Source organism: Rhinichthys klamathensis, unplaced genomic scaffold (assembly GCF_029890125.1).
Source record: "Rhinichthys klamathensis goyatoka isolate OS25496 unplaced genomic scaffold, OSU_Roscu_1.1 h1tg000062l_1, whole genome shotgun sequence".
Classification (NCBI taxonomy): domain Eukaryota; kingdom Metazoa; phylum Chordata; class Actinopteri; order Cypriniformes; family Leuciscidae; genus Rhinichthys; species Rhinichthys klamathensis.
The window spans coordinates 774891-794427 of NW_026606606.1; the positions used below are offsets into that span (position 1 = coordinate 774891).

The 19537-nt window shown below is 39.4% G+C and overlaps 1 protein-coding gene across 9 annotated transcripts in view; it reads left to right on the forward strand.

The window, feature by feature from the left end:
• Window positions 1-19537, forward strand: part of LOC130084376 (ankyrin repeat and SAM domain-containing protein 1A) — a 117920-nt gene that overhangs the window by 88038 nt on the left and 10345 nt on the right. For all 9 annotated transcript variants that reach the window (XM_056249777.1, XM_056249774.1, XM_056249772.1 and 6 more), the window contains 8 exons: window positions 10845-10943; window positions 11080-11226; window positions 13018-13125; window positions 15065-15232; window positions 15322-15459; window positions 15660-15731; window positions 17173-17259; window positions 18490-18627. In XM_056249777.1, the coding sequence (XP_056105752.1) occupies window positions 10845-10943; window positions 11080-11226; window positions 13018-13125; window positions 15065-15232; window positions 15322-15459; window positions 15660-15731; window positions 17173-17259; window positions 18490-18627 (957 nt within the window). The remainder of the gene's footprint in view (window positions 1-10844; window positions 10944-11079; window positions 11227-13017; window positions 13126-15064; window positions 15233-15321; window positions 15460-15659; window positions 15732-17172; window positions 17260-18489; window positions 18628-19537) is intronic.

The window sequence follows — 19537 nt, forward strand, 5'->3', positions numbered from 1 at the left end:
TTGTCATCAAAGAGCTTATATTTTTGTATGGCAGTTTTGATAGTCTGGTGGTTATGGATCTAGGCTAGTAACTCTGATGTTGCAGGGTAATCACCTTCAAGCACACACTCAGAAAAAGAGAGGGTTTTCTTGTACCCTGAATAAATAAGTGTTTAGAAGTATGCTGCCGTAGCAAGCTGACTTCTGTAACAGCAGCGGGACGGTCAGCTTTCGTTTTAAACTGGGAGGTCAAATGAACGGTGAGCGTTCTTTGGTTTAACATGATTTGCTATAGCAAAAATAGGCACTTATTCAAGGCGGGTGCCCCGGTCTTTATCCAGGGCCTGAATGATCAATCATTAGCAACCTAATTTGGACATTGTTGCGAGATTGGACGCTAAGTGGAATTTCTATGTAGGCAGAGCTCAGTTACGTCCAATAACTGCAGACTGTAGACAATAAAGGTTTATAAAACACTAGCCTCTGGAAAATGGGTTATGACGAGCCCAATTAATAAAGAGTACTTTTTAGTGGTGTTTGCGAAGGCTTAAATTATCATCACCAAGGACTATACCTCAAATCATGCATTTTTTTAAACTGAGGTGAGCTATTACTATTCTAAATCTGGGTGCACAAACACTGCACGATTTTTAACAGTCCTTTACGGTTGTTGCTTGTCAGACCGAATGAACATGATCCCCGCTGTAATCCATGTCACTCTGTAGGATCTCGGTTTTCTTTAATGTCAGACTCAACGACAGTCAAGACTCGTTAAAAATGGACGCACGCAAGAAGACCCATCCAGCGTTTTACATCATCAAGTCGTGACGCGTTCGATGACTGTGAACTGCATTAAATGCGGGATTGAAAAGGTGGTTAGCAAACGAAAACAATCTAAAGCGTTAATTTTGATCATGTCAAACACTTATTTATATATATATGCGATGAATAAATGTACCACTGTAGCACACGTGCGATACAGTTTTGCATGTTCATAACACAGCCGCTTAATAGTGTGAAGTGATTGTGCTTGTTTGCGTGTGAGATTGATGGCGCACTGCTATTGTACTTGGTAGTTGTAGTCTATTGTGTGATTAAAACTCATGTCCCGGCTGCATTGAATAATTTTGTCCAACTCCATTTCCCACAATTCCTAAGTAACGCGCCCATAATTTCTACGCAGCCGCTAGTTGACGAGAAAATGAAGCGCTATTTTCAAGTGATCCACAAAAACCCCAACCTAGCCCGTAAGGAAGAATCGACAGAAGCAATTTTACCAGATCAAAGTATTTTTTTGTGTGCACTTTATGGAACATCAATGCCTCTTTAAGTGATGAACTCCATTACTTGTGTTTGTTTTCAGGGATGATAACAGACGTTTTATACTTGTGCTACAACTGTTTGGCCTGTGCTACAAAACTTTCAACCTCTGTAGCACCCGTGCTATGTGCAAAGAAAGTTAACGTACAGCCCTGAGAGATATATAATGGCGATCATTTCACTTCACCGCAGCAGGATTAGAGGAATATTCTAGGATTCCCAAAATTTGTATATATATGAAGTGAAATTATCACCATTTAGAAATAAATATATTTCAATTCCCCAAATTTGTCTCAGACAGCCCAATCGTGATCTTTTGACTTGGGCTTCCAGACCATGCTAGCAACATATTGGAGATCACACACCATTTTCTCACTCAGTTTCTTCAGAAAGTGTATAAATATAGTTGGAATTCGTAACACGCACACAAAACCGCTTCTCTTTTTGGCTGTTGATTGATTCACATGTTTTTGAGGATTCATGTAATAGGGACACGGCCCACAAACAAACATGTTCTTCGCCAGATTGAGAAGCCCATAAGATGCTGTTTAAAAGAACCCGGACTCCTTATAAGGGGCTGTGTTGTTTTTACCATGTGAGGTAATGAGGATTGATGGTGATGCGGTTGAAAGCCTCAGCTGGCCGAGGGAGGCAATGTGCGTGTTGTAAATCAAAGATACTGACGGGCCCCTGGATGCCCTCTGTTCTACTCTGAGAGCCACCTCATTGCAGAAGTAATGAAGGTTTTATGGCCAAGCTGGTCAGCTGTGTGTGTGTGTGTGTGTCTCGATGATTGGACCATCTCTGCAGCTCCTTCATAACATCATGCTTGGTGTTGCGTAGATAGAAAGAAAGATTGGAGTAAGAGGTTAAATTCCATTGATGTTCTCAATTCGCCATTAGTGACACTGATGTCCAAACGAGGGTAGTCACAGTTATACATTAAAACCAGTCAAATAAAAAATAGCTATACAATTAACAACAATTATACTTATTTCTAAACAAAATTCACCATTTATAAGTTTCAATTAAACAGTTGGTATCATTTCTGTCATATACTGTTCAATATACGGTACCATTCAGAAGTTTGTTTTGCACAATCTTTAAAAAAAAGTACATTTTTATTTAGCAACGCCATATTAAATTTACAATCAATGTTACAAAGGTCAAAAACATGCTGTTTTAATTAAAGAATCCTAAAAAAAATTTTTTATCCCAGTTTCCACAGAAATATTAAGCAGTACACCTGTTTTCAACATAACTGTTTCTTGAGCATCAAATCATCATATAAGAGTGATTTCTGCCATCACAGGATTCAATTACATTGTAAAATATATTCTTATGGGAAACAAATATTTTCAAGATTGTGTAATATTTCACTGTATTACCGTCTGTTTTGATCAAATAAATGCAGTAGTGGTAAACAAGAGACAAAAAAAAAACAATCCCCAAGCGTTTGAGCGGTAGCATATATGCAGTTTCAGCTCTTTCTTCATTCATCCAGCTCATAATGCTGTGCTCAAAGTCAGCGGCATGGCATGATGCGGTCACATAATCACACAATGCGTTCTTTGGAGCCCAGCTGAAGTCCACAATAACACAGATACAGGAGGCCAGTCTCTCTGCTGTGTTCAGATTCAGTGCCTGAATGCATTCGTGCTGATTTATATATGCAGGATTAATAAATCTTAGCTGGACCGTACAGCTGTACTCTTACATACTTAACTCTGAATGTCACAGTGGAGACGAGTAAGAAATGAATTGAGCTTGGATTTGTTTATATGCTGGTCTGTACCTCCTCACACTTTGAGCTTCTTGTGAAAAACGCTCAGTTTCATCTCCACACATTGAAACTGCAGAAAGGTCATTTTTAACACTGAGCTGATTGGAAAGAGCGGGTTTAGCATCTTCAGCTGTCGATGTGTTTAATATCTACAGAATGCTTTGAACATCACTGTAAAGCTCCTTCTCGTCTTTGTCTTTTTCTTCCACTTCCTCCCCAGTGCTTTTTGGAGATGAAGACTTCATCTTCCTCTGCTCACACTCTGTTTTTCATGGCAGAGTGTAGGATTGACGATCCGTTCTCTCGAAGATAATACTGGTGCAGAAAGCTTGGGCTTTTTTTTTTCTTTTCTTTTTTTACATGGATAAACACTTTTTTTTTCTTTTGTAGCATCTCCTTTCCTCTCTCTTCTCTTTCATCTTAGTTTACCAGAGTTCTCCTCACTATATTTAAAAGAGAGCAGGGGCTCCAGACAGCAACTAAAATGGATTGAAATGCAAAAGGAAAAAAAATGCAGAAATTATTTATAATTGAGGGTAGGTTTACACGACAACGATATGCTTAAAGCGGAGAAGTTTTTCCTTCGAGTTTTCCGCGTACAGACGACACCATTGTCAGAACGATCCCCATTCACACGGATCTGAGAAAACGACTAAAGCGCTGTATTCTGCTGCCAGGCCATTAGATGGCGATGAAACACTATAGACTGAACACTAATACGCATGTGCATGACGTCATCCTCTTCAGAGATTCGCGTTTTTGCTGTTTATTCGAAGACCGTTTTCAAAAGTTTGCGTTTTCAGGCACCCAAAACGCATAAAAAGTTGTACGTTTTTAGTTGAAAACGGTGTTGTGTAAACAGCCCCATTGACAACAGTCTGGGGAATTGTATGTATGTATGTACATCAATATGGTTTTATCAGATATTTGGACGTTTATGATATTTAATTAATTGCAGCGTGTCTACACCGGACGGCAGCTCTATAACTAGAAGCTGTCTACACTCGACGCTGTTTTTACTGTGTTTTTGATCAAATAAATGCAGCCTTGGTGAGCAGAAGACACTATATAAAAACCATTAAAAAATCTTACCAAACCCAAACTGTTGAAAGGTAGTTTAAGTGCGATATAGCTATTTACGCATCCATTTACACTATAGTTGAAATACTTCTTTGAAATTTGCCTATTGACCCGATGCAAGGAATTGTTACTCTGCGTTTTGCGTATGTGGTGAACACGCATTGGAAGATGGGATGTAATTTGTAAAAGCATTCACATCTCTTCTTTAACTAGTGAGGTTTCATGCATATTAAAGAACTTCTGAACGTCAGAGCTTGAGGAACACAGATGGAGGCCAAAACATTGCTCTTCCTTTCCCAACTAATTCCAAATGCAGTGCAGGAGTACGACTCAAAGGTCTCGCTTTCATTCGGTCTTACATCTTTCCAGAAGTGCATTACCACCCACATCCATCTCCATTCCTTCTTCCCATCCCGTCCTCGTCTCTGCACTCCACTTCTCCATAATTCACCCCAAAGAAGCCCGCCGCCTTTGATCTCGCCAGAGATATTTGATCAATAATTAAAATGAGCTCGTCTGCCGTCTATTTAGGTCTTGCATTAAGAAACTGTCTCCAATTTGACTTTAATATGTTGCTACTTTTACTTGTGCTTGAGTATTAAAAGGCATGTAATATTGAAGGAAAATCTGAGGACACAAAGTGGATTTGGTGATGTGCATTATGGGACATGTAATTTTGCGATGTCCAAAGTGATGGGTAGAAGCACGATATCCAGTTAAGCAGGTTATTAATTAAGTGTGTTTATTACATCCATTAGTTTCCTCCGAGCGAACTGACGCACTGTGTGTGTCATGCCTGTGAGAACGGTGGGATTTGTTCAGTGTTATTGGAAAGAAGTTTAAATAAATGAGATGCGTCTACTCTATATTTCTCAGCCTTTTGAGGATATACAGTTTGAACTACATCAGTATTTTCACATACAAAAAGGTTTGGTCAATCAGAGACATCTTACATTGGTTTATAATAGCAAAGTTTAGTTTTAAGAGCTAGAGAAAGTGGGAAAATAGGCAAAAACGGATTCAATTTTTTTTTTATATAAAATGCTGCAAAAGCCTGAAATGTGGTCCGTTCAGAGCCAGAGGATGTTAGCATTCTCCTTGCCACTGTCCCCATGTGCAACCAGCTTACTAAGTCATCAATCCACTAACACAGAGAGAGGTGAGAAGTGGAATTAGCTTCACGTTTGGGTCAGTGAATGCGCTTCAGAATGACCGGCCACAGAAAAGAGCTGGTATCACGATCAGATATCAACACCAGTACCAGCTGCACCTGTTGTGTGTGTGTGTGTGTGTGTGTGAATGCTGTTATTTGATGTTATAAATGCAAATAAATGCTGTTCTTCCAAACTTCACAGTTTCCACAAAAATATGAAGCAGCACAACTGTTTTCAACATTGATAATAAGAACTGTTGGTTACACTCTATTTTAATGTGTAGTTTCATTGTACTTGCTCCAATAAGTACTGTACTCACGTTTGTTGACAGCTATTTTGACAATAATGGCTGTATGTTGAGTTATTTTCAGAGGACAGTACATATATACTGCTATACAAGCAGCACATTGACTACTCTAACATATATCCAAGTTTCATTTCTATAGTATTGTCCCTTGAGTAGATATACTAGAATGTTTGCTGAAATGTTAGGGGTGTACTCACTTTTGTGAGATTCTGTGCATATATACACTCACCTAAAGGATTATTAGGAACACCTGTTCAATTTCTCATTAATGCAATTATCTAATCAACCAATCACATGGCAGTTGCTTCAATGCATTTAGGGGTGTGGTCCTGGTCAAGACAATCTCCTGAACTCCAAACTGAATGTCAGAATGGGAAAGAAAGGTGATTTAAGCAATTTTGAGCGTGGCATGGTTGTTGGTGCCAGACGGGCCGGTCTGAGTATTTCACAATCTGCTCAGTTACTGGGATTTTCACGCACAACCATTTCTAGGGTTTACAAAGAATGGTGTGAAAAGGGAAAAACATCCAGTATGCGGCAGTCCTGTGGGTGAAAATGCCTTGTTGATGCTAGAGGTCAGAGGAGAATGGGCCGACTGATTCAAGCTGATAGAAGAGCAACTTTGACTGAAATAACCACTCGTTACAACCGAGGTATGCAGCAAAGCATTTGTGAAGCCACAACACGCACAACCTTGAGGCGGATGGGCTACAACAGCAGAAGACCCCACCAGGTACTACTCATCTACACAACAAATAGGAAAAAGAGGCTACAATTTGCAAGAGCTCACCAAAATTGGACCGTTGAAGACTGGAAAAATGTTGCCTGGTCTGATGAGTCTCGATTTCTGTTGAGACATTCAGATGGTAGAGTCAGAATTTGGCGTAAACAGAATGAGAACATGGATCCATCATGCCTTGTTACCACTGTGCAGGCTGGTGGTGGTGGTGTAATGGTGTGGGGGATGTTTTCTTGGCACACTTTAGGCCCCTTAGTGCCAATTGGACATTGTTTAAATGCCACGGCCTACCTGAGCATTGTTTCTGACCATGTCCATCCCTTTATGGCCACCATGTGCCCATCCTCTGATGGCTACTTCCAGCAGGATAATGCACCATGTCACAAAGCTCGAATCATTTCAAATTGGTTTCTTGAACATGACAATGAGTTCACTGTACTAAAATGGCCCCCACAGTCACCAGATCTCAACCCAATAGAGCATCTTTGGGATGTGGTGGAACGGGAGCTTCGTGCCCTGGATGTGCATCCCACAAATCTCCATCAACTGCAAGATGCTATCTTATTAATATGGGCCAACATTTCTAAAGAATGCTTTCAGCACCTTGTTGAATCAATGCCACGTAGAATTAAGGCAGTTCTGAAGGCGAAAGGGGGTCAAACACAGTATTAGTATGGTGTTCCTAATAATCCTTTAGGTGAGTGTGTGTAAATATATATATATATACTGTATATATTTAAAATGTGTAGTTTTATCATTGTTAATTGTGGTAGTCTATTGATTTACATCTATCGATCATATACAATTTAGTAGTACTTTACTTTTCAAACAACCACCAAACTATCAGTATCAGTACATTTTGTTTTTAATAATTGAATGTTTGTGCATTTATGATTGACAGAAGCACAGGTGCTCTGAACTAGCAAGCGTCTAATTGGTGCTTCTGAAAAAGGCATCTCTTGATGTCATTGACATGATTGCTAGTGTGCAAAATGATTACAAATTCTTCTGTAGTCGTAAAGCATCTGCATCGTTCCTCAAAGTTAGTTCAAGTTCCTCTGCATTAGAGAGGTTTCCTCTGAGGTTTTCCACGGCTCCGAAGCGCACAGATTTCTTTTGATTTGTCATGCATTGCGTCTGGAATTGAGCTGTTGTTTGGTGGACTTCCCTTATTAGTGGCTGATTCTCTCCTCCGCCATCATGAGGAATCTCTCCACAACTGGAATCAAAGTTTTATTCTCAGATGTCTTTGTGAAATTGGATAGTTCTAAAAAAGCATTACTTTGCAAAGTCTGCAAAGTCTCTAGAGCTGTGAGTCATGCAAGTTATTATTAATCCTGTTTGCAAAGGACAACATCACTGTTATATACTCGGGCTTTGGGATTTAAATGCAAAGTATACAGCACAGCAGTTTCCCTCGTCATTCATTGTCTGCGGTACAGACATGAACGATGCCTACAGTCGTTTTGTTGTTAGTTTTGGTTTTTTGTTTGTTGTGTTTGTTTGGAGTTTTTGTTTGGTGGTTTGCTTTTTATTGTTTGTGTTATTGGTTTTGGTTTGCGTTTTGCTCTGTTGTTGTTGGTACTTTATTGTTGTTTTTGTGTTTGGGGTTTTTGATTGGTCTTTTTTTGGGGGGGTTGTTTGGTTCTGTTTTGTTTGTTTGGAGTTTGCTTTTAGTTGCTAGTGTTTTATTGATTTTGTATAGTTTTTGTTAGTTTTTGGTGGTGTTTGGTATGGCTATTTTAGAAGTAAAATGTTCTTGTTGAAGTGGGGATTGTGTTGCAGTGTGAATCTTTTGTAAGAATGGACTCTCTCAATCGACACATGGGGTTGAAATGATGAACAAAGGTTCAGAAAAGTGACATTAGCTAGCGAGAGCAAATCTGTAGCGCTTGTTTGCTGATGCCATTTAGTTTGATAGTTGATAGTTCGTTTCCAAATACTTTTTGGAGCCACTGAATAGACATCCATTTGTTTCATAATCAGTTGTCGCATAATCGCATTTCTAGAATTTTTTTTTTACCACATCTCTGTGTTGTACTCAGATTTCAGTCTATACTGAAGGAGTTAAGTGGATTAGAGAGAGATGAAAAGAGGACGGAGATGGATTGATCCACCTTAACCTTTCTGCATTCAGCTGCCGTTTCTTCACTCTAAATGATTTGGGCAGTTTTACTCGAACCTATTCCCCATCTGCCTCCCTCACTCACTTCATCATAGGATGAGCAGATGAGACCTAAAGTGGTTCGGATCGCTCTTGCTGTTTGAGGGAACGATGACAGACAGTGATGTGGTTTGTCAGTTCATCAGAGCATTAGATGTCTCATGTTTGATTCAGAGCAGATCTGCTCCTTCATTGCACAGGATGTCTGTGGCGATTACACACTGCACCACTTTCCTTCACCAGACACAACTGTAGGACTTCACACCATGTCTTCTTCACCAGGTGTGCAGCAACACGTTTCCCCTCCGTCTGTCCACCGAAGTGTGGTGTGGAGGGACAGAATTACCCCTGATCAGAACATATCTATAATGCAATTATATTTGAATGTGGGCTGGTTAGGACAAAATCTCTAAACGATTAACAGATGACGTGATTTTCTCTTTATCACACTGCTTGTGAATAGTATACAGTGTTATGCTAATTATCTTTGTCTTTTTTTTTTGTCTTTTTTTTTTTTGAGGTGTTGGGTTCTTTGTGTTTGTGTTTGTTTGGAAAATTGTTTGGTGTTTTTTTATTTTTTATTATTTGTTTTGTTTAGCTTTTTAGTGTTTTATTGATTTAGTTTCGTTTGGAGTTTTTTGTGGCTTGCTTGTTTGTGTTTTATTGGTCTGGTTTTGTGTATGTTTGGAGTTTTTGTTTTGTTTGTGGTTTACTGTTTGTTTTATTGGGTTTGTTTAGAGGTTTGCTTTGTGGTTTGCATTAAGTTGTTTGTATTATTGTTTTTATTTTGTGTTGGTTTGGACTTTTTGTTTGTTTGTTTTTTCATTTTGTGTTTGGCTTTTTTAGTGTTTTATTGATTTTTGTTTTGTTTAGTTTTTTCTGGCTTGCTTTTTTGTGTTTTATTGGTTTTGTTTTGTGTATGTTTGGAGTTTTGTTTGTGGTTTACTGTGTTTTATTGTTTTGTGTGTGTGTGTGTGTGTGTTTGGAGGTTTGCTTTGTGGTTGGTTTTTGGTTGTTTGTTTTATTGGTTTTATTTTGTTTGGAGTTTTTGATGTGTGATTTTATGGTTTGTTTTATTGGTTTTATTGTATTTTGCCTTTTTAGTATTTTATTGATTTTGTTTTGAAATGTTTGTGCTTGTTTGGAGGATTTGTTATTGTTTGTTTGTATTATTGGTTTTGTTTTATTATTGTTTGGAATTTTTGTTTTGTTTTTGCTTTTTGTTGTTTGTTTGTTTTTACTTTGTTTGATTTGGTATATGTTATGGTTTGATGTCATTGTTTCATGGACTGTGACTGAAGTATTGTGTTGCAGTGTTTATATTTTCTACCATGGACTCTCCCTTAATTGCCACATAACGACGGCCGGTGCTCCAAATGAGTCATTATTGTCATTATTCTCCACAGCATACACTGAACCACTGGCTGTTGGACACTAAATTTGCCAGACACTAAATTTCACTGTAAATCAGTTCACTTTATTGTAGATCTCAAAACACTATCACTCACTTGCTTTAAATTCTTATCATCTTCTGTTTGTCATCATATTTTCGACACAGTTTCAAGGCTATTTAATACAGTGACCCTTCAGGTGCAGGAAGGGTTATACGCAGTGTTTCCTCTTTAAATGCATTAATTGTGTAAAAAGGGATTGCAAGGCCTGATTAAAAAACTATTTTCCCTCTCTCTCTCTGTGTGTGTGAGGTCGCGTTGTAAGATCAGCACCTCAGATTGCTCTCTGCGCCGTCTTGCATCGATCGCTCAGAGATGCTGCTGTGTTAGATCTACTGCGTTTAGAGTATATGGCACTGATCAATAAAGAAACATGAAACACGCACACTCATACAAACAATGTGAGATGTGCGTCTCTGTCCTACCTGATATATATTGTGTCCTTAATCCATAAAGTGGAGACATACAGTATCATTGTTGAGGAAAGTAGAGGTGGTTTGTAAACTGCAGCTCTCAATGGTGGCCTTCAGTATTGATATGGAGTTGTGTATTGGGGTCTTTTGTTGTGTTGTTGTGTATAATGTAATCTAATCTAAACTAATCATCCTTAAAACTCATGTGAGAAGCAAATGAAGACTTTTTCAGAGATTTTACAAGTTTAGTGTATGTTTTTTGTACATAAACCTCAATAAATTACTAGCATAAACCTCATTAATTGTTGTTAGATTTATGCAATATATTAATTCAACACATTTATCTAATTCGAAGGTTGTTTACTTTCTTTATATATCACATTTTGCCAACATTAAAAAACACCAAGAAAGGAAGCCATCTTTTGCAGTATGTCTAATGGTTGTGTTTGTGTAGGGAAATGATGTAATGGAAGAGCACGATCTGCGAGAAATCGGCATCACGGATCCGGGACATCGCAGGAAGATCGTCAGCGCTGCACGTTCTTTACCGAAGGTCTGTGTCCGTCTAAACTCATCCGTTACATGCTAAGATGGTCTATAATCACTTCTTACTTTATCAGTATCATCTTGTGAGATGTCCATCAGTGTACTGATCTCTGTTGTGAGTCCGCTGTACTGGTTTTGTGCAGGTGAAAGCGTTGGGCTGTGACGGCAGCACGTCCCTCTCCTCGTGGCTGGACGTCCTGGGTCTTCAGGAGTACCTGCACAACTTCATGTCCAGCGGCTATCGCACGCTAGAGTGTGTGAAGAACCTGTGGGAGCTGGAGATCGTTAATGTGAGGACAACCTCACACATTCAGACATTCACAGTAATCAGTAAAGACACTTTATGTACGGTTCCGTTTAAAGTTATTTAACTACATTAGTTAACGTGAAATAACAATGAAAACAATGATAGTTGATGCTAATTCTAAACATTTACTAATACATTATTAAAATCAAAAGTTGTATCTTATATTATTGAATTGACCTGAGCTAACATGAACAAACAATGAACAGCTGTATTATTATTAACAAAGAGTAACAAATGTATTGCTCGTTGTTAATGTTAGTTAATGCATTAACCGATGTTAACTAATTGTAACGCGACCTTATTGTAAAGCGTTGCAAAAGTGTTATTATTTACGTTGTCAATTGGCTTTTCTTTTGTTTGTAAACTTAATTAAATTAATTGTTTCTGAATTAAAGGGGACATATAATGCCATTTTTGTACAAGCTAATATGATTCTTTAGGGTCTAAATTAAAAGTTTGTAATATACTTTAATTAAAAATTCTCATTAGTATTGTAAGAAAACTTATTTTACCTGGTCAAAAACAGCTCTGTTCTGTGCGTACACCAGAGCTCTGGCGTACACCATTTGTAACTCAATAACCATAACGCGTTGTTCAGTATAAACGTGGGATTATGAATTATATTGAGAACGTCATACATAGAAAACATGCCGTAATGTACCCTGAGTGTAAACCTTAGACGCATTCATTGTGAAGCGTGCAGCTAGCGATTTGCAAAGATTAATATATTAATATAAAGTTTAATAAAACGTTACACTCACTTCCGTTCTTCTGGAGATTCAGCAGGAACACGAATATCTGGTAGCAGCTACCGATCCATTTTTTAATGAGCAGCAGCTTAGCAAATCCAGCTTTATACTGACCCTCGTCTATAAAGCAGTCTGGTGAGAAATGATTCGCGCAAACATGAGAGCATTGACGTTGCTCGTGGGGAATATTCCCTTCGAAAACAAACACAGCCACTGCGTCTTCAGTGGTTCGGATTTAGGAAAATTAAAATGACTGCTGTGTTCGTTCTTACACCCAAGAACAGAACACCACAATCGCTTAGACGCCATTCTGCTCATAGACAGTGCTCCAGCATATCAACAATGACCGCGCCGGTCCGCGCAGACTATGATTGACAGCTCTCTCATGGAGCTGATCTCACCCGCGAGGGCGGGTCTGTGTTGAGACGCTCCTGTCAATCAACAATCGTGGGAGGGGCTTCCGAGCGTGTGACGTCACACGGTCGAACGGCTCGATTTGAGGCAGGGGAAAACATTTAAGGAGATTAAAACAAAACCACTGGATGGATTTTTATCATTATATGATGGTTGTGTACAGACACTGCCAACACACATTTCAGTACAATCAACTTGTAAAAGTGCATGCACCATTATATGACCCCTTTAAGGCCCGTTCACTCCGATGACGATAACAATAAAGATATAGCTCTAAAATCATTCTAAATATTAAAGGGTAGCAGAGTCCACTCACGCCACAACTATAACCATAACGGCACACACGAACAATATCACTGCATTCACTTTAGAATGATCTTTTTCCAGCTGATGAACGATAAAAACATGGACGGCCAATCAGAATCCATCCTGCCGTAACGAGCTCGAGCTTTTAAAGCGACAGACGACAAAACTGCAGCGCGCTTTTAATAAACAATGATATTGTCCACCAGTGTGGACGCTAATGTATTTATCGTTGTCTTTAGAGTTCTCGTTCTTGGTGTGAATGGGCTATTTTTGTCTGTGTGTGTGTGTGTTGTGTGTGCATGTAGGTGCTGAAGATCACGTTGTTGGGCCACAGGAAGAGGATCATCGCATCATTAGCTGAACGGCCCTACGAGGAGCCGCCGGTTAAACCCCCTCGCCTCTCTCAGATCAGAGTAAGTGCTAACATGACCCGCTACAGGACGGATCTCAGGCTGACCAAACACTCAGTACTCCTGAGGGACAGCATTACACTTTCAGTTTTGTCATGCAGGTTTTTTTTTTTTGTAGTAATACTTTGTCATGACATTGATTTTAGTCCATTTTACTGATATATAATTTGTCAACATATCAAAGAGTATAGAAGTACCAAGAGGCGAAACTCAATAGAACGGGCCATTGCAACAAACGCACCCATGGGCAGAGCTGCAGCTCCGCCATCTTGGCCTGAACGCAACACGGCTGTCATACAATTGAACGATACCGGTTCCAATTCAAAAGCGCTTAAGGGAACTAAAAAGTAGTTTCTAGTTTTTAATATCTCTATAGCCTAAACCAAAACGGCGTGTTGAATAATGTACAACAAAATAATGCTTATGGATCGATTTATAATGAAACAATTCCGTCATAGAGCATGAAGCTGTCAAATAGGCTATTTATTTACCCCAATAACTTTTGGGGATAACTCCTGTTTTCATACACAGCACAATTTTACAACACCAGTAACAACAGCCCATGTTCCTCATGAAATGATTGACAAATGCCTTGAAAAAGCCAAAACACAGTGAACAGTGAGTAGGAGAAAGGGACAACACATTAGTCAAGACACAATATTTAATAGTAATAGAAGATCATCACAAAATTTCTGCCTACATTACACACAACAAAAGTGCAACCATTTACTACAAATAGAATGACAATGGTACATATATTAGCTGTTCTATATGTCTTTAGTTTTATTATAATTTAATTCATCTTGACTGATAAAAACTTTGTACAGCACATGTTACATTTGATACAGAAAGAGAGAGTTAATGTACAGATTTACAGATGACTTGGCTTGGGCTGTTTGGGCTGTGAGAGTTGTCGATTTTGGGTCCGTAATATATGATGGATTCTGACTCTTGAATAGTTTCACCATGTAAACAAGAGTGTTTGTGCACTTTTCCTTGTCACACACATCTTCCCTGCACTCACTGTTGTACACCTCCATGCCGCTAATCAGATTTTTTATTTATTTTAATTTCCAGACATAGTGTTAATGCTGTATAGTTGTGCTAACGGTAAAGCCGTTGGTTCAGTCCAAAATGGCGATTGTTGTCAAAAGTCAAAACAGCAACGGAGTTTCGCCTCTTGCTACTTCTATACTCTTTGAACAGATGTCATTTTAGTTGACTAATGAAAAATGAAGAAATGTGTCAAACTATAACAGATCTAACTTTGATCTATAAATGTACAATTTAAATGTCAAACTTTTAAACGTATTGTTTGAGTGTTTGTTTCATTGTTATTTTGTTATTTCAGTGTTGTTTTCATATTTTTACAGTCGTTTATTGATTCATCTTTCATCTGGTCTTCTTTATCAAAGTCAAGACAAAAAAAATGAAGAAGAAATTAAATAAATGTGTCAGTTATTGCATTTAATAATACGTATGCCATGTCTTATTTTCGCAAACCATGCCTTTCAGAGTTTTTGTCCATGTGTTTTAATGTCCAGATGTGTTTTTATGTTTCCTCTGTTGACTTCTGCAACAACAAACAGCACCTTGACTGCACTTCTACATTTAAAATAAATAAATATATATATATATATATATATATAATGAAAACAATCCCTTTGTCCGCTATAAATTTGCGGGAAGATGTTTGCAATGACACTTCCTCCGCTGACACACCCAGGTAGAGGACAGTTTGCCTTTATTGAACAGACGGTACTTCAGTCCCTCTGAAATTTGGCATCAGCCCTGATTATAGTCTATAACAAAGTGCAGAATACTGGAAGCTCTCTCTCTCTCTCTCTCTCTCTCTCTCTCTCTCTCTCTCTCTCTCTCTCATTTATGAGGAAGCACATCTTCCCTGTTGGCTGATCGCCCTCATTGAACACTTCTTTTGCAGTGTCAGGATCTAGTGTCCCAGACCTCGTCTCCTCTCAGTCACTCAGACTCCTACACTCGTTCTATGGATCCGCTGTTGCCCGCAGGGGATTCTGGGAGGAGGAGAGGACCCGACTCAGAGTATGACGTGTCCACCCGACAGCGGCCTAACGACAGAACACATCCACAAGTGAGTCAAACTCAGCGATTCCTTCCGGTTCTGCTCAGATGAGGCGCATTTTGGTCGGTTTATCCTAAAAGTGTTCTTCCTCCCTGAAGGAGAAATATGAGGAGCGTCAGCGGGAACCTCGCCTGACCTTACGACCCCCGAGTCTGGCGGCTCCGTACACACCGGTGCAGAACTGGCACCACCAGCCCGAGAAGCTCATCTTTGAATCGTGCGGTTACGAGGCCAATGTAATCATATTTCTATCAGCCTCTCTTTATAAAGTCATTATTCCCTTGATGGTGTTTAGATGTGATTTTGCCAGACCAACTGAAATCTCTCTCTCTCTCTCTCTCTCTCTCTCTCTCTCTCTCTCTCTCTCTCTCTCTCTCTCTCTCTCTCTCTCTCTCTCTCTCTCTCTCTCTCTCTCTCTCTCTCTCTCTCTCTGCAGTATCTGGGCTCGATGCTCATTAAAGAATTAAGAGGAACGGAGTCAACGCAGGACGCCTGTGCTAAAATGAGGGTAGGTGTTCACTGAGGTGTTCTTCAGCCAGAGAGAGCTGAAGGTCTCCTGTGAGCGTCTCGCCAGGACACTGAGCTCATCATTATATTTTGGAACGGGCAGCGAGAGGAAACTGCTACCCATGCGAGTCCTCTACAGGACACTAGCGCAAAAAAAGACCGGTTTCATAATAGATACAGAGGTCTGTCCAGAAAGTGGAAACTGTCCAGTGTGTGTGTGTCTGTGTGTGTGTTTGTGTGAGACAGACTGCAGATTTTCACTTTAAGGGCTGTTTTTGATAAGCAGTCATGTACTTTGGGGTTTAAATGGTTAAATAATTCAGCAGAGCTGTTTGCTCAGCCGGTCACTGCAGAGATGTAGTCAGGCCAGAGTGATGCTTTAATCAAGAGAGCCAGCCAGAGGGAAAAAACATTCTTTACTAAGTAAATGATAAAAGAAGGGTGTCCTTTGAATATTAACACTGGCTATTGGTGAATCTTACATTGAAACAGGTCATATTTCAATCTTAAAAATAAATAAATGAATATAAAATATATTTTGCTTAAAGAAAAGAAAATAATCATGTTTTACATATTAATATTAATAATAATAGTAATAATAATCAAAGTTGACTTCATTTGCGCACGTACGTTTGAGCTTCTCTTTGTTGGTGGCGGTTGGCAAACCCCCCTTGACGGACCACCGACTGCTCGACACCTGCGTGAAGGCACACGGGGAATAAAGGATCGGGCTTACGATAGCCAATACCGATCAGTTAAAAAGTGCAGAATCGGCACCGATATCGATCCTTGAGCTCGGCTCGGGTCATCCCTAATTTAAATACTGTATAGTCATTGTTCAGGCCGCTTGGATGTTTGCTAATGAACCCCAAGCTCTTGATCAAGAACTACTGTTTTGCAGTCATGATTAATTTGGGACAAAATGAATGGTCGACCGATATATCGGACAATATTTGGTGTTTTTTTTTATTCAGCATCGGCCGATAAGCGTTTTGTTTTGCCGATGTGTCAGAAGCAGGACATGTCAGACCGAATCGGATGCGAACGGCAGAGTGAGTTCTGCTGTCACTGGAGACGCACGATCGACAAACTTTATTTCAAACTATGCTGCACTTTTCCCAGCTGCCCACCTTGTCATTTTCATGTCATTTTCACTGTGTGCTGCATGTAAAATTAGTGTCTTTATTTGAGAAATATGAATCCCGGGGCACACATTTTCCAGATTACTGAGTGCCCTTTTGGTTACAGTGTTATAACGAAATGGTAATAAAAAATGTTGTGGTGAAATATTTGGGGCATTATATTCACAACCCTTCTATAATTCTCTCTCTCTCGTTCTCTCTCTCTCTCTCTCTCTCTCTCTCTCTCTCTCTCTCTCTCTCTCTCTCTCTCTCTCTCTCTCTCTCTCTCTCTCTCTCTCTCTCTCTCTCTCTCTCTCTCAGAGGTCGACAGAACAGATGAGGAAGATCCCCACCATCGTCCTCTCCATCACGTACAAGGGTGTGAAATTCATCGATGCTGCCAACAAGGTGATGACATCATCCTCCTGTCGTTCGCCCCAGGCAGGCAGATAAACAGCCGCTCATTAAACTGAAACCCCTCTGGCTCATGGGACATCTCTCTGGGGTGGGGGTGGGGGTGCTGTGTTCTCATCGCGTCACATGATGATAAACAGATCCTGATCCTGAGTCATTTTCACATTGCTAAAGGTCACGGGTGTCTGAAGGGGCTCCTGATTATATTATATTCGTATTCATTAAAGTTTTAAGTAGTTTTGATCCTGTAGACACTGCATTGACATTAATCTGCTATTGTTATTATTATTAAAATTATGCTTGACATTCACTTTTTTGCTCACCAGCCACTGTGGCAACTGTTTTTCCAAAGTTACGAGCCACTCAGCATTTCCACTGGCCACTATTTGGACGTCGACACCATGGGGAAAAACTGCCATATAGATATTTTTAATATTATCTCTTAATTTGTCAGCAGGTTTATTAGGCTGCTGTCACTTTAAGACCTGACGCACGGATCCATTATTCTGTTGCACATGCGTTTTCTCTCTCAACTGTTTACATTCACTTAAAACATAACTCACTGTGTTCACGTGAATACTGACCAAGACTGGCATTTTGACATTATTTTGTGTATTTGACTGTTTAAGCGCAATAAGCAGCAAAAAATAACTACATTTAGTGCTGAGAGGCGGCTTTATGTGCCACAGTTCGGTTGTGAGAACAAAATCTTCAGAAATAAGTAAAAATTATGGCCAATACGTGCAATCCCACGGCTAAATTCAAGCCCTGTAACACCAACAATATTCATCTGGAGCAAATGAAACGAGTGAGTGAGTGGAGGCGGGTTTGTGTGTCACTCGCTGTCGGAGAGATGAGAGAGAGAGAGAGAGCAGCTGGTGTCCGGTATCTATTCTGTGGAAAATGAGTATTGGAAACGTTTCAGATAGTTCAGTATCAATATTGAAAAATCTTATGTTTTTTAGTTTATTATTTCAGATGCCTTTTTAAAAGACTACAGTTGAAAAATGTATATATTATATGTAAAATTCAACCCGCCAGTGTGGCTAATAGGAGTGACCGTATTACACCCCACTGCTGAAATACACACGCATTTGGTGGGTGTTAATGTCATATATATATATATATATATATATATATATATATATACTGTATATATATAGTGTTTCTGTGATTGCTGTTGAGGCTCTGTCTCCTAACATGATCTTGGTTTTGTGTGTGCAGAACATCATCGCAGAACATGAGATCCGGAACATCTCGTGTGCGGCTCAGGACCCTGAGGACCTCTGCACCTTCGCCTACATCACTAAAGATCTGCAGAGCAGCCATCATTACTGCCATGTGTTCAGCACCGTAGACGTGGTGAGGCCAACACCACCAGCATTTCAGGGGTTCTCAACGCTTGTGTTGCAGTCTCAGATGCTGATTTACAGAACTTCTGCAAAACAAGCTGTCTGTCATGACACATTTGAGAAGCACTGCTAATAGTCATTGTTCTGGACATCGCGAGTCTCTCTCTCTCTCTCTCTCTCTCTCTCTCTCTCTGTGTGGTGTGTAGAGCACCATGGGCCGTGTGCCAGGACTCTGATAGTATCACAAAGAGTTTTATAGGAGAGTTTGTGAGCAACAGCCCATTAAAGTTTCATTGATCATACAGTTGCCTGAACGATACAGACACACTAGACCTTGAATACTTACAGCCAGACTCTAGTAAAGCTGCAATTAATGATGCACAAATCAAGCCATTATTAGAACTGATAATTGACTATTCAGGTGATCCATAAATAGCTATAAGCTTTTACTTTTGAGTTAAGAGGTTATATTAGGCATGCAATAATTAACAATAAAGACAACAAAACCATCTTTTGAAAATACATTTTAGTTTCTTTTTTAAAATGAAAAGTGCGCTTAGTTAATGCACTGTGAACTAACATGAACAAACAATAAACGACTATTAACAAAGATTAATGCAGTAATAAATGTATTGCTCATTGTCAGTTCATGTTAGTTAATACATTAACTCATGTTAACTAATAAACCTTATTGTAAAGTGTTACCGAATGTTCTTTTGAACTTTATATTCATCAAAGAATCTGACTTTTTTTCAGTCACAATGAGATATAAACTCACAATTGAGTGTTATAAAATCTGAATTGTGAGAGATAAACTCAGAATCCATAGAAACATATGTGTCACACTTCACGGGCGTCTCATAGATGCACAGAGAAATACTGCTTATGTCCCTTTTCAGAGACTCAATGATGTCTAATGT